General features: G+C 31.2%; 2 protein-coding genes across 3 annotated transcripts; one reads left to right on the top strand and one right to left on the bottom strand.

The window, feature by feature from the left end:
• Positions 1-565: 565 nt before the first annotated feature.
• Positions 566-12687, bottom strand: LOC143185963 (uncharacterized). 2 transcript variants are annotated; one of them, XM_076389302.1, is made up of 4 exons: positions 12622-12687; positions 2591-2761; positions 2446-2510; positions 566-1720 (listed from the first exon to the last, which is right to left on the bottom strand). In XM_076389302.1, the coding sequence occupies exon 4, from the start codon at positions 1634-1636 to the stop codon at positions 566-568; it is 1071 nt and encodes a 356-aa protein (XP_076245417.1). In that variant the 5' UTR covers positions 1637-1720; positions 2446-2510; positions 2591-2761; positions 12622-12687. The 2 variants fall into 2 exon arrangements, with proteins under 2 accessions (XP_076245417.1, XP_076245416.1); XM_076389301.1 differs by having other exon boundaries at positions 2446-2761.
• On the top strand, positions 6119-14966 carry LOC143185964 (uncharacterized). The gene is made up of 4 exons (XM_076389303.1): positions 6119-6367; positions 8212-9200; positions 9690-10184; positions 14024-14966. The coding sequence occupies exons 2-4, from the start codon at positions 8911-8913 to the stop codon at positions 14316-14318; spliced, it is 1080 nt and encodes a 359-aa protein (XP_076245418.1). The 5' UTR covers positions 6119-6367; positions 8212-8910; the 3' UTR covers positions 14319-14966.
• Positions 14967-15986: the final 1020 nt, after the last annotated feature.

Below are 15986 nucleotides of genomic sequence, written 5' to 3'. Positions count from 1 at the left end.
GCTTTAATTTTCTATCTCCTTTACTATCTTGAATGCAATTGGCCTATATTTACCTCTAAAGAATCAGTGAATTTGAAAATGGGCGCAAGTTTATGATGCAGTCGAAAGTAAAAACACGTATATTAATGCCTTCAAACATTTTTAACTTTTAAATTTCTTAAATTTTGCTTAACATTTAAATAAATTTTTATTTTCATAGAAACATTGTAAATCAATAATTGTACATACTTATAAAATTATTTATTTTACTTAAACAATTGCATTGTTTCAATGTAAATGTTTTATACATTGTTTAAATTGAACATTGTTAGATGAAAATTTACTAAATTAATAAATATTTACTTTCAGCTGCATTTTAATTTCAAATATTCAAAATGAACAAAAAATTTACTTATACATTAAACTAGACTATTTATTTAATGTATAGTTTTATACATATAAAGTAAATAATATTATACATTTAGTTTTTGCATTTGCAATTGCATGTAAAAATTTGATAGAAATAACTAAACAAATTATAATAATTCATATGCTTTATTGTATTTACACAAATAAGACAATCAGATTAATCAAATTTGATACGTGGGATATAAAATAATTTTCTACGATCAACAATGTCGTCTAAGGAATTTAAATCAGGTAAAATTGAGGGAAGCTTCAAATGAGTATTAGACCGTGATGTTTGTGTAAAATCTCTAGTGTATGATTGTGCTTTGCTATTATGAGTAGGAGTATAGTAAGATTCTGTTGACGTAGAAACTTTTGGATAATATGGATCATATTCTAATTCAATTGGTAACAAAGGTTTCAAAGACAATGTTAAAGCATACACGGGTATTTCTGTAGTTGTTAAAAAAGTATTGGATATAGTACTTGCTGCAGTGGTACTAGTTGAAGGTGCTTTTGTATTTTTCTGTATAGATTTCAAAGTTTCCAGATAAGGATAATTTCTGTGATTTGTAAAAGATAACTTTGGATTATCTCTAGAATTTTTTGTAGTTTGGTTTTTCTTTGTATTCTCTTGCTGATTCTGCAAGCTGTCTGAAAATGTGTCTGATGAATATTTCCAAAAATGATTGAAAGCATCATTTGTCTTTTGATCTAAAGAATCCTTTTGATTAGTTTCTTCCCTTTCATTAAATTTATCCTTATTGTTAGAGTTTTGATTCTGAACAAAAGAAGTTCCATTTTTCCTTATACCACTCTGATTTTGATTTATGAAAGGAGTATAACTTGTTTTTATATTTGCAAAATAATTAACAGAAGCTGGTGTTGTAGAATTAAATTCATATAATGGTGGTTGCAAAAACTTTGTTATCTTATTTTTAGATGCTTCCGTCTCATTAAAAGTCTTAAGGAAATGTCTTGAACTAAATGCAAGTCCATGTTGTACATTATTACTTGTCTTTATCGGCTGTGCTAGTTGTAGACGTTGATGAAGAAATTGACTCTGAATATTATCCACTGGCTCTCTTATGTGAGAAGAATCATTATACTTTTTGTTGTCTTTTGTACTAAATCCTTCACAATTAACAAGATGAGCATGATCACATATCAAAGCATCTTGTCGAAAAGCAGTTTCTTCGGGACAATGATATGTAAATTTGTTTCCATATTCATCACAAGTGTGATACATTTTACAACTGGCATCAACATCAGCATAAAATCCAGCAGTTTTATCCAAACATGAAAAATTTGTTTTTGTAGGAATTCCAATATTCTGGAATACATACTTACATATAATCAAATTTTTACTTAAAATTACAGTATTTGATGTTTTGTTAATATAATTGATATTCTTAAAGTTACTTAATATAGTTATTAAGTTAAGTATTATTCTATATTAAGTTACTTAATATAGAACTCTTAAAGTTACTTAATATAGTATTATATGAATTTATATTTTAATTTTTATCATTATATTCATATTAAAACGTTTATTGAATGTAAGTTTTAGAATTTTTTAATATGAAAATTCCATTTTAAATATTCTATTCTATTTTTTATTAAATCTACAATTTCGAATAAGTACACTCTTCTCAAAATTTTTTAATATTAATCGATTATAAATAAACTTATTTAAAAATCCAATGTTTCATAATATTAAAAATTCAAAGAATTTATAGTATTCTCTCCCACTGACTAATAAGTGAATAAATTTTGAAAAAAGTGTTAACAAATAAGTCACTAAAGAATAGACGAAAAAATTATTTGTTACATTAGAAAAATATCTAACTTTTTTAATTGTACTTATTCATTAAAATTTGTATTTAAAACTTTCATTTATATCGAATTTTACATATTTTTTCAAAGAAGCTAAGGTATTGTAGAATTTTTATATCAATTTTTTACAAAAGAAAAAAAAATGAAAATATTCCGCAAAATAGATTAGTGTGTTTTATGTAAGTAAATTTAATATATAGTTGAATACCTTTAATTACTTACGGAAATTTCAGATCGAATATATGCGATGAAGAGTGAATGCGAGAGAGCGATTCGTAAAATCCAGTCTAAACACCCCATGATAATAATCAAAGAAACTGAGACTCAAATGTATTTCCTTACTAAAGTAATGAGGTCGCTACTTTACCTTTGCAGTGTGATGACTTTCATTCGAAGATCCTACTAGCTAAAGTGAAAGTGAAGATCTTATAATGTGAACTTGAACTATTGTTCTTTCTTTCCTCCTCTCTCTTTCTCTTGTCTCTCTCTCAGTTTCATTTTCATTATTGTTTGAATGCAGCATGATGTGTACCTGTATCTACATTGATTAGCTAGTTACGATTGACTGTAGAACAAAGAAACCCTTTAGAACTTATATAATTTGCGCTGAATGAATATAACAAAAGAGTAATACGTGCTCAATAATTACAATAGAATACATATTGCTCCGCTGCCTGAACTACAATAATTATCGAAATTCATTTAAAATTAAACCATTACTAAAAGACAGCCTATAAAAAGAGAACACAGAAAATTTCATCGAATTTTTAAAACAAACTAAATTAATATCTAAAATGGTCTAAATTAGTTTAGTGGCTAATAACTAAGAAATGCGAATTAATAACTAAGATGCGACTTAAAACACAAGAGGAAAACATTTTTTTTCTGCATAATATGCAAGCTGCATTTAAAGGGAGACCTTTGTATTTATAAAATATGCTATAATACTGATCACAAGTTGAATAAAATGTTTAGAATACCAAACTCTATTTTAAAAAAAATCTTATATTAGAAGATATTTAAATCCGAAATACTAAAATCAAAACGTAAGAATAAACCATAATGCTTAGGTACTTCTTGTAATTTCATTTAGGATTGATTCAAATTATGTACATATATAATATTAATTTTCCAAGGATCTGTTATAATTATCTCCGCTTTTAAATTCAGATTTCTATATGTTGGAAATAAATTGAATGTATGTAAATGAATCAATTGGAATAAGATAAACTTAACTTTTGCGTCTGTTTGGATAAATTCCATTTAACATGAGAGCATACAATGCGATTTTCTACCTGTTGGCGCATAAAGCCGATTAGTGAAATCCTATATTGGCTAAATAATTCTCTATGATCACCCAATACTGAAGGATTATGTACCAGAAAATCTAGATGTATAATTAATTGTTTAATGCGTGTTTTCCGATATCACTAGTTACAATAAATCAACATTATTATCAATATTAACATGCGATATATTTGTAATCGTGATGATCTACATTCTATGTTTACGTTTACTCAATAATAATAGAAAATTAATTTATTGAAGGAATTAATTTTATATAATTTATTTCTGGTTTTGATGAAACTTGGCAGGTTTGTAGAATAACCGAAAATATTCGATACCTATTTTTTATATCGGTTCATATTCACGTTAAGGGGATGAAAACCTCCCTCAATGTTGGAATGAAAACCATGTACGTATATGAATATAATTTTGTCCTAAGTTCTTTATTTTTTTGTTCATTATTGGAAATTATTTATTTTTTTTGCATACAGTATACCACAAAATATTTAATAAAAGTTAATACAACCTTGTTAATTGTATATCTCTTTATCTTACTTTATATTGTACTTCTAAATATTTGTTTATCTTAAACGTCTTCTTATATATATTATATTATCCGAAAAGTTCATAGTGTCGTTTTAAATAAAGTTTGACATGAATCATTCCAATCTGTGATTTACCTTAAAATACTTTAGTTATCACTATGAACCATCAAGATGACCTACTGTTATTAATATACTTCAGTATGTGTTCGCTTATATATTCAATTTTATACTAAATTTTGTGCAATAAAAACTATTTCCGATAATTGCAGGAAAAACTTTGTTCGATAAAGTATCTAACGCAACGTTCAAATAACAGAACGCTTGGACAGTTAAATAGTCCATTCTTTCTCAGTTATGAACCCGCTGGTAGAAAGCAACGAATTTGAAATAACATGGTTATAACTCATTTTTGTCTTATCAGCAATTTCGATAACAGTACATGAGAACAAAATGTATTATCACAAAATACAGTGAATTTTCGTTTAATCTGTATTATGATGAATACTTGTCGCTAACTCCGTAATTTTTTGAAAATGTACGGAACAAGGTATGACAAGAAATGAATAATAAACAATTAAACAAAATATTCAACACATTAGTCACAAAAGCTACATTAAATTTATTTTAATTAATAATAAAATACAGAACTATTTTTATACATAGATGTATTTTTGTAAGAAATATCTAGTTCAGTAATATTTCCGTAATACCAATATTAAACGATCTATAAGTGATAACATATTAAATATTCAAGCAATGCAATAAATATTTCCACTAATGTGTATAAAAATCGGCGTTTCGTTCGCCACATTGAATTATTTAAAAAGAACAAGTTTTACTTCCGTCTGTCGTTTTACATATCATTGACAAAAGAAGAATGTGCTACCGCTACCAGAGCATGAACTACCCTCAGAAACGTGTCCTTCATTATAAACTCGTTTTCAGTGGCTTATGAACCTGCAGCAAGAGCATTCTATACAGTAATGGCCAAACCTTGTTATGATAGGAGCCATATTTCGCTCACCAGAAATAATCGAGAGCTGCAGCCTCCATTGAAACGATGTTTCATACAGGATGTTCAATAATAAGTATCAGAAATTTTAAAGGATGATTCCACAAGCCAAAATAAAAAATAAAAAATGTGGAAATTGAGTTTGAGACTTTCTTCTAAAGTTATTAATTGTTCCAAAAATGCCTGAAATTCGCGTGAAATGTGTCTGACTTGGGACTTACTCCATTGCCAGTTTACTCGCCAGGCCAGGCGTGAGGATATCAGTAGAATAATTCATTATCGATAGAATAAGTCACTTTAGATATATTTTTAACGATTAGTAATTGTTCTCAAAAACCGAACCATTCTAGACTTTTTTTTTAATTTGACATCCAGAGTCATACCTTAAATTTTCGTCCACCTCTAGTCAAACACCCTGTATAGTGGTTAAAATATTATGATAGATACGTACGCTTGTATAGACACGTTTGTACGTACAAAAAAGGCTAAAAAGATCTTTCTCAGAAAATAGGTGTATTATAAATTAATTTTAACAATTTGAACCCAGAAGCGCCAGCAAATGTTTAAAAGAGCCATGTGTGGCCCGCGAGCCGCAGCTTGGCCACTATTGTATTACAGTAGGACCTCGATTACCTTCGAAGCACCACTATAATCAAACCTGAAGCATCCTTTCGATAGCTAACTTTATTTTTTTCAACAAATTGCTATTGTTTCACTGTTTAAGCCTTAATCAATGTTCTACTGTACTCTTGTTGCTATTACACCCAACATGCGCAACTTGAAATAACAGAAATTCAGACTATTCGAAGTCCTGTTAATCGAGGTTCTACTGTATAATCGTGGTCCCACTTGAAATCATCAAACATCTTTATTCAATCATATCCCAAATCTACCCAAAAGTCGTCAGAACGTTTCGGGAGTCCTGTATCACTGAGGAAGGTTCACGAGCCGCGAGGGTGGCTCTACTCGTCCCTATCGATCGACGCCTGTGCAGTAAGCGACCTCGAGGTGACCGTCGACCACAGTCCAGGGTAAGTAATCACCGGTCGATCTTCTATCGCATCGTATCGTTTCAAAGCACCTCGAATTTCGATAGGGTCTCTTTTATGTTTATGTGGTCCATGGTGTTCGCTGGCTTAAATTAACCGAAGTGAAACGACAGGAGAAACGTAGCGGAAGGGGTGCGCGCGGAGGAAACGCCGGGATGCGGAAGGCATCGCAGCGTCTTTGAGGTGAAAACGGCAACAACATTCGGAGCAGTAACATCTTCAATCAATATAGCGAAATCTACTGAATCAGAGTAAGAGGCATTGCACGGTGTATGTTTTAGGATAGTATTTTTATTGTTTGAGAGGTGAACAAATGTCGTGTGAGATAAATGTGAGATTTGTGGTCGCGATATTTACTTTTCAAGTTGAACGAAAATAGTACTGTAACGAGAGAGAGAGAGAGAGAGAGAGAGAGAGAGAGAGAGAGAGAGAGAGAGAGAGAGATTGGTTACGTCAATGCAGTTAAATTGTAATATTTTCATTGCGTACTGGAAATTAGGTTCCTTTCTTCTATTGTGTTTGTAAGACAAGAGAATCGCTGATTTGATTATAAATTTAGTATCGGTTTAGATTCTCAGGGTACTAAAGACAATGCTTTTAAGTTTCCAATGATTTTACAACAATTGTTTCACGTTAAGCTAGAGATAGCGAGATTATTCTTAAATTAGTATTTTAATAGTAGGCGTTATTTAAAGTATTTGAGTCGTAAAGATGGACAACAGCAATAAAAACAATATTTTGTGCTAAAAATATGGAACAGTTCACTCACTCGTAAACAAAACACTAAGTATTTGTTAATGTGTTATGGTCTCAGAAAACATTGAAACATCACCGATATTCTAATATTCTTTTTAAAAAATGTTTCTTTTTTTCAATATGACTTATGAAAATCAATAAATGTATTTTTAATATGTACACTTTAAATAAACGTTTCTCATAAAATTTTGTTAACGGGAGAGTTATTTGTTTTAATCCAATTTCATGTTTTATTTTATTTTATTTTTATTTTCTTTAAAAATCCTCTTACAATGATTGTTTTTCCATTATGATTGCCAACGTGGGATATACGTATACATATATCATAATTTTATATCTTTCGAAGTATGCATCAAAATAGAATTTAAAATGAGAAAAAATATACACTATACATGTAATTTTATCTAAGTTTTTCTAACATGTAATGATGAGGAATAAGAATTGATTGACCTTAATTACCTTTATACTTTAAAATAGATTACATATAAAGATTTTTGTTAGATTACAGCGTTGTAATATACTGTTCATATATTCTCTTATATTAGAATAATAGTAATACACATATTAGAATAAAAAAGTACCAAGTACTCTGATACAAATAAAATTAATAATTAACAGAACATTAATTTTCAGAATTTGCAACAATCAAAATTTAGAAAAACTGTTTTCTCATTTTGAAACTCTAACTTCTACTATGAGAACACAAAGTACACTAATTGTTAGTAAATCAATAGCTAGAATAATTAAATCATGAACAAAATGTAACATAAACTTTGTTCTAAACTTTGCAGGCAATTTTATTCTTATATAACGAATTTGCTCTTCTGCAAAATTGCATCAATTTGAATGTAATTAGTCGTCAGTTGATTTAAATTCAAATTCAATATTCTAACTCTGAAGTCGTTAATAATTCAGTTATTAATTACTATCTCGTAAAGCCTAAGAACTTGATCCGATAAAAAATGAATAAAAATTTTTTACAAGGCATTGTTATTTATTAAGCTTTTATCTATCAATAATTCATGTTTGTGTAATAAAATAGTATTATAATTATTGTTTTTATTTTTTTTTAAATTAAGAAAACTATTGTTAATTAAACTCTGTTCAGGTATTTCCATTTTCCTGGAATTATTAGAGTTACATTTGCTTAATAATTTTCTAAATACAGTAATTATTATTAAATACAATTCATACTTAAATAACAGAACGTAGAACACTTTATCATGAAAAAACAAGTCGTAAAATTTCAATAAGTATTAAAAAACAAATGACAAAGAGTAATTTTGGAATAAAAGCTGTATGTTACGTCAATAACTCGTATTTTTTTCCATATTTTTAGGGTCTGTAAAATACGGAAGGAAAGAAGTTATAATGCAACGGTACCATGACAAGTGAACACCAACAAACGAAAGTACTGCAAAATTACAACAACTGCATTTTAATAGCAGACCAACCGAATATTTATAAAGATTGCAGTTGTTTCAACCACGACAGGAACGAACTCGGGATCGAAATAGAATTTAAAATTCTATAGAAAACATACGACCAAATACTTGCAAAATGAGTAAAATCAGGCACGTGTTTATCGATCCACTGCAACAAGAAACGTCCAACCGCTTTAATAAGTCCCCACGTAATCAATCTTCAAATTCATCTCAATTCACCGAGTAAATTGCTTTCCAATTAAACCGACTGACCACGTAACCGCTCGTCCGATACCATTTCTTTAACCAATTTTCTAAAACTTTTCACTTTTCTATGATCAACCGTTTGCTAGTACCTCCCAACGTTGAGTCCTCCAAAACGGATCGACAGTTGCAGAAGCAATGAAACTTTGTATCCCATTAAAAGCTCGCCAACTCGAGTCGATACAAGAGCCAGTCGCTTTGCTGCTAACTCAGACCTATCAAGTGTTAATCAACGATTTAATACCGTCTCAAGGAACTAACGATGCTCGTAAGTGACGAAAACAGTGACGTAAAATTCCTCGCAAGTTACGAGAAGAACACGAACGACTGAAGAATCGACGGGATTGAAAATGTCCGAAGACGAGGCGAAACCGGCATCGCCAGTGCCACTTATTGCTCACACGCAGTGCTGCAACAGCTTGACGAATCCGCAATGCCCAGCGTTGCAAGTAACATCGCGTATGTTGCGGTCACCGAGTCACGAGAGCATCACCACTGATCTCTCCTTATTCAGCGTCTCCTCGATTGCGAGCGAATTGCGAGGAGCGAATAGACTCGTTACGTTTAAATCTTACACCGACGTGCATCTTGCTGGTCGAGGCCCATCACCGAAACCTGATCGCCAAATTCAAGCTAACAGGTAAGTTATACTTTGCTACACGGCTACCCCGGATAATTGATACTCTACAGGATACGTCGAGTATCTCTTATCCGGGGAAGTGAATATTTTTGCGTTTTAAAGTACATGTCCCTAATTTTATTTAATTCTAAGCTTAAATTTTAGTGAAAAAACAAGTACTGCTATTAGAAAACAAAAAAAGATATCATAATGTAGTGTATTCAGTTACTGGAAGGTGATTCAAGCGTCGAAATATGCATTTTTCGGTTGTCCATTTACTGGGACATTTGACATCTTAAGCCTCCAGATATTGGGGCATTTACGTTATTGTGTTTTATGATGAACCAGTTTAAATTCAGCTCGTTCGTCGAGGTCCTACTGTATCTACTTTCTCAAAAACTTATAATTTTGGCATATCATTAAAAATGGACATCAACACACGTTAACATCGGTAATTCTAGTACTTAGGAAAATTCTACCATTCGAAATACATATCCACTTTCTTCTTAGGCCAGCAGATATACCAGAAATTCTTTGGTTCGAAGAAGAGAACGAACTGATCCGTAGTTGCGGAGTGCTTTCATCAGCGCTCGGCCTTCGAAAAAGCTTTAGCACCAGCGACGTCTCTCAACTGCCAAGCCCAGATGCATCAGGCCCGAATGGACTGCGACCAACGGTCTCTGCATTGACCCTTGGCACTGTCCAAAGAAGCTCTTTGCTCCTGGAGCAAGCTAGACTGGACCACGCTTCGAGGTCTTGCAGCACATGGGTTGCTGTTGGCGAACCAGTGGCCAACACGTCGCAACTGCCTAGTCCTCACGGAGGAGCTGTGCAAGAGCAACAGCAGTCTCAACAGCAGCAGCCACAGTCCTCGAGCCAAGCAACAACCTCGCAAACGGCCTCGCATCCTCCACTTGCACCACCCCCGCCCCCTTTGCCATTTACAGGTGCGGACCTCGTTAGGTCCGTGAACAAGAAGGTTCGCCAAAATTATATACGTCGAAGGTAAGTCATGTACTTGCTCGATTTTTATTCGCTTCTTTTTTTATATTTCTCGATCCTGAGATTTCAGAGTTTCGTAGAAACCAGCTATGAATTTTAGGTTTTTGAGTATGAGTAGTAGCTTCTTCAAAGAATTGGGAAAACTTGATACAAAATATTATGTTACATATGAAATGCCCTAAATATTCCTAAACAGAACTCCAAATACATCTACCTTATTTCTTCAAAATACTATACAGGGTGTTTGAGGACAGATGGTAGAAATATTAAAAGCTAATTGTACATGCTAAAATAAGACGAAGTTTTAGGTTTCGTTTCCAAGCTACTAATTGTTAAAAAAATGTCCAAAATATATGTGAAATGTGTCTGACTCGGGGCTTATTCTACTGACGTGGCTATGGCTGATCTAATTAATGCACGTCAGCAGTAGAATAAGTCTCAAGTCAGACATATTTCATACGAATTTTAGACGATTCTGCAACAATTAATAACTCTGAAACGAAGTCCAAACCGCAATTTCAACATTCTTGATTTTCGTCCTAGTTTTGCATATAGAATCACCTTAGAACTTTTGACACTTACTGTCGAACACCTTGCATAGGTACTTATATTTCATATGCACCAACCTAATAGTATCTAGTGTATCTACTTACATTAAAGAAAATTCTTTGGTTTAATAGAAAAGTTATGTTCTGATAAAGAAATTGAAAACATTTTTTTATGAATCTCGCAACTTCGACTAATGTCTGATTAACATGGGGAAGAATTGTTTATTCTCAACTTGTCACAAATCTTTTGCATCGTGTTAGTGTGTATGACAGACCTGCTAATTTAGTACATTCTGAGCTTCAGCAGAAAAACATATGGCTAACTGTTACGTAAGACAATGTGTACATAATATGGGGGTGTACAGTTTGTAATGACGTTACGAATATTGCCTTTATCGATGAAACGATGAATGAAGGACAAATGTTTTTCCCCAATATTGACGCGATATTAGCGAATAAAGTTGGCGCTCTTATCAAACAATTCCTTTTAGCTTCTTATATAACGTCATTCTCCTGTGCAAAATTACTATATGTATGAAAATTGAATGAGCAAAGCCTCTTTTTGCTTGAAAATTATCATTTTTCTTGTATTATTTTCTTATTACAAAATATTGAGTACTGAGTTTTCTAAATGGAAACATCATTTTTATGTATAACAATCTACCAAACAAAACAGTCCCTACCGATACCTGAGAACTGGGTTAACACAATTTTTTTTGACACACCATAGCTACTTTGTTAAAGAAATCGGATAATCATACATAGTACAGATAAAACATATTCGTCTATTACGAATATTTATTACTAAGACGTTCGTCTATCCACTTTTAACAGAATAAAGAGTATAAAACCATAAAAGATATGAAGACAATAAATAGATATGAAGACAATACTTTCGAATATACCAAAACTTATCGCTTCATAATATAGAAACCGATTGGATCGTAATTCAATTAGACTCTTTGTCATAAGTATAATTGATTTTCATTGTCATATAGATGCTATTATACACACATTTGGATTTAAAGGACACCATTTAGCTTTAATTAATCCATTAAATCAACGTTCCCACGTATGTACCCACATATACCTTATATATGTAACCTTTGACTAAATCAATCGTTGATCTATGGCAGGCATGCATAACTGATGCTAGAATACCAGAGGACATAGTTTCATAGTTGCAAGCACAGGCATGTACAAATGACATTGACAGTGATTTTAACCAAGAATGAGAAGCAGCATAAACGTCCTTCTGGATTTCACTTGTAGTTACAATAGTATCGCGGTTTCCATAGTTTAACTAAGCAAACAACATAGTTGAAGGAGAAGTTAATAATACAGAATAAAACAATACTGGAATTCGTGGAACGATTCTCAACTACGGAGTAACTACGTTTACCCTCCCGTTTAATTAATTCAATAAAGATTGTTAATATACAAATGCATCTTGGATAAATTGTGTCCCATCTATGAAAAGCACAGATACTTTGAAGTGTAGTATTGAATAAAATGACCTATGTCATATTTTCAAAAAATTTGAGTTATAGAATGTACATTTTCAGAATAAAGAAAGGACAGCAAAAGAACTTTCTCATTTAAAAATTTGAGTTCAAAAACGTAAGTCCATAAGACAGTATTAGTTGTATTAAGTTGAAGACTTTAAACACCAGTATCATAAAAACAAAAACATATAATATAGGTAATTTTGTCATTTTACAACCACAGATATATGATAACTTATCATTGATAAAACTATAATGCATTTTCCTGCAAAATTCCTTAGTTCTTTAATTCTCACAGTTATGTCCGAAAAATTTTGCATTTCTAATACAACTTGTTTTGTACTAAATTCTGAAGTTTTTTCTACGTCTCTAACAATAAGTACATACCTGTTCTTTGACTCGAGGAGTTCAAGAGTGCTTTGACCTTCATTAATTGTATTAGATGAGAAAAACCAGTTTCTGTAAACCGACGATACGCCAAACTGAACGTATTCTTCTCAAGACATCGTCTTTGTAAAAGTCTCCCGAAACACTGAGCTTCTCTGCAGTTTGCTTTAGCTTGTCCATACCTGAAGGAAATATCTGTCTACTCGATGTTCGAATAAGCACTCCTGATAACACTGTCTTAACCCTCCAACGTTTAGATGGAAACTGATTTACTATGGCATAAGCTGCCACCAATACCAGGGTTTATTTCTTTGTTACAATACTCACTGCTAACAGAAAAAGGTGTTGACAGTGTCCGCAGTTCTGCGCGATTCGTGTAAAATTTCGAAGTAGACAAAAAATGTTTATACCTCAAAAGGAAAGATATTTCGGACCTTCTTCTATATGACCTTCTCTCACCTTTAGGGAGAGTAGAGTATGATACCAAAGTTTAGTCAAGTATTTCTAACGTATTCCATAGAGGATGTAAATAATAGACAGGGTGAGTCACGCAACTGTATCGCCTGAATTTTCTTGTAAAGTATTTGTTCTATGAAAAAACGTTTCAAACGAAAGTTGTTTAGTATTTGGAGGATCATACCAAACAGCAGCATACTCTCGATACTAAGCAACTTTCGTCTGAAAATTCAGAAAATTCAGGTGATACAGTTGCGTGACTCACCCTGTACGTAGCAATATTTTAAAGGGTGGTAAGGGAATTAAAATGGAATACGAAATGTTCGATCTGCCTCCATTTTACAATAATAATGCCTTAAAATTAACATATTTATATGTTAAATTACTAACGATCAGAAGATTATCCGAGATGTTATCTTGAATTTTGAAAATTTTATAAAAGTTAAACCGTAAGAGATACAACAAACTGTATTAAGACCTTTTTGCTCTATTGCTGTTCTTAAATACTTCTGTAAAATTATAGAATCCTCTGATTGTTAATTTAACTTACAGATACGTTAACTTTAAGCCATCGTTATTGCCAAATGAAGGTAGATCAGATATTACAACGTTTGAGCTCCCTTATCAAGTTATCATTCTTTGAAATATTGCTACGTATGTTGTTTACACGCTGTAGGTATAACTATACATATGAAGGAACGTAGAGAATATAAGAAAACGCGACATTCGACGTCTTAAGGTGGGTCTACACTACATGTTATGTAACAAAGTTATATAACTTTTTAGAAAACCGAAGAGACGTATGTATAACAGCTCTCTTTTTTTGTTTTCTACAAAGTTACGCAACTTCATTATATAACAAGTAGTGTAGACCCACCTTTAATCTTCAAAAATGCGAAATAAAATACAGAAATTCAAAAACTAATTTGAAATCTCTGTTTCACAGATTATTGACAACTTATCGGGCTTTGGAGCGGCTATCGCAGAGCGAATTCAATTTGGATCAACTGGAAGCTGCGGCAAGCGCGGCTCAAACAACTTCCGGAACTACCTTATTGGTCCCTGGAACTGCTTCCATTGCTGGATCTTCTCTGTTAGGACGAAAGGAACGAAACCACGCGTTAACTATCAAGGATGTTGAAAGAGAACGTGGGAATCAGTTGTCGAAGTACGAGAGGAACATGATGATTTTCAATTGGTTGCACACTCTCGACGATACTGCTGTTGACAGCCTAGAATAATTATTTCTGTCGAATAATATTCATGAGTGATCATAATTAACCCTTTCGCTACGCTTCACGTTTAGTTGAGACATATTGCGCGAAATATGCATCGGGATAAATATTTGTAGGTATTTATCGCGATATTGGGGGAGTCAGACGAAACTGATCTATTACCAGCTGTAATTTCAATTGAGTAATTAAGCAAATATAATCGTTTACAATTGTTTTTGAGATATAATATGTATTGTGTATGAACAGGAATCATAAGCGAAATTGTAATTTCTGTTTTCTTGTCCTAATGTATACAGTAATTGATATATTTGTATTCATATTATGTAAAAAGAGAAAGACATTTTTATCGAAGTTATAAGGGATATAGTGATTAACATTTTCGAGAAAAGCTATTACTGAAATTTATACTCTTCCACAGTCAGAAAGTGACATTTTTCTCGCTCTCGATGGTACTATCTCTATTTGTGTAGCGACGAGATAGATGTCGCATAAAATACTTGTTAAATATAAAAAAATGATTATATCTATTATTTTGTCTGTTGCATATATCATAGTAACAATTTATAATCGAATGTACAGTTCTAAAGACTAATTTTGTTAAAACCATTTCAAATCGTATACGAACAGATTTCAGTAAAAATGTTTAAAAATTAATTTTCTTTGCAGATATCAGTACACTCATTTACTATACCTAACATGAGAATATAAAAATAAAACTTCACACGTTTCTAGTGATGTGCATTATTTAAAAAACAGTTTAAGAGGCACAAATTAATTAGTATAATCTTTTAAATATTAGTATCCATTCTTTTATTACTAGTGGTTGCTAATAAATAATAATAATTTATATACATGTATAAGGAATACACTCTACTATATGCCTGTTCCTAACAAATGATATTTTTTAATACTATAATGCAATAATACAATGACATTTTCTTAGACAAATGAATTTCTTTATTAAAACAAATATCTTTGATAATACTTGCTCAATTCAGCTTATTTTAAAATACTTTCCATTCGATGTATAAAATCACATTAATATTTTATTCGTACTTTAATTTAAATATCAAATACTTTCTGCGAAATTTTCACTGACACATTAGACTGTTTCTTGTACATCAAAATTAACTTTTAAAATAATAAAATCAATTTATTAATATAAATGCTATTCATCGATGCATTAAGAAAGTCTATTTGTTTTAAAAATTGCTTCAAATTCTTATATTTTTTAAATACGTAACATATAATTAAAATATTAATTATTAATTAAAATTTAGTATAACAGTTCTTATATTTCATTTTCAGCAATCCATTACATGTACCGCATTTATTTTTTACTTATTTGAATTAAAAGAGGTGCATTATTTAATAATTCAAATCTAATGAATTAGATTATAATATAATTACTGAGTTCAACGCGATAATACCGCAGAAAAATAATTTGAAAGTATTTCATTCTTATTTGACGAATCATTTACTTTAAAGTTACTGATTATATATAAATCACTATAATAAAAATTTTTAATAATAATTTTTAACACACTTGTCTGAAAAATACAAACATTATGAGAAAGACCTTCCTTATCTGATGGTATACTATACACGTAAAATTTATTAATTAAAATGCTAAAGAATCAGAAATGCAGTTAAATAATATAATATAATTAATCT

The sequence above is a fragment of the Calliopsis andreniformis genome, chromosome 12, assembly GCF_051401765.1.
Source record: "Calliopsis andreniformis isolate RMS-2024a chromosome 12, iyCalAndr_principal, whole genome shotgun sequence".
NCBI classification, from domain to species: domain Eukaryota; kingdom Metazoa; phylum Arthropoda; class Insecta; order Hymenoptera; family Andrenidae; genus Calliopsis; species Calliopsis andreniformis.
This window is presented reverse-complemented; position numbering and strand designations above follow the sequence as displayed.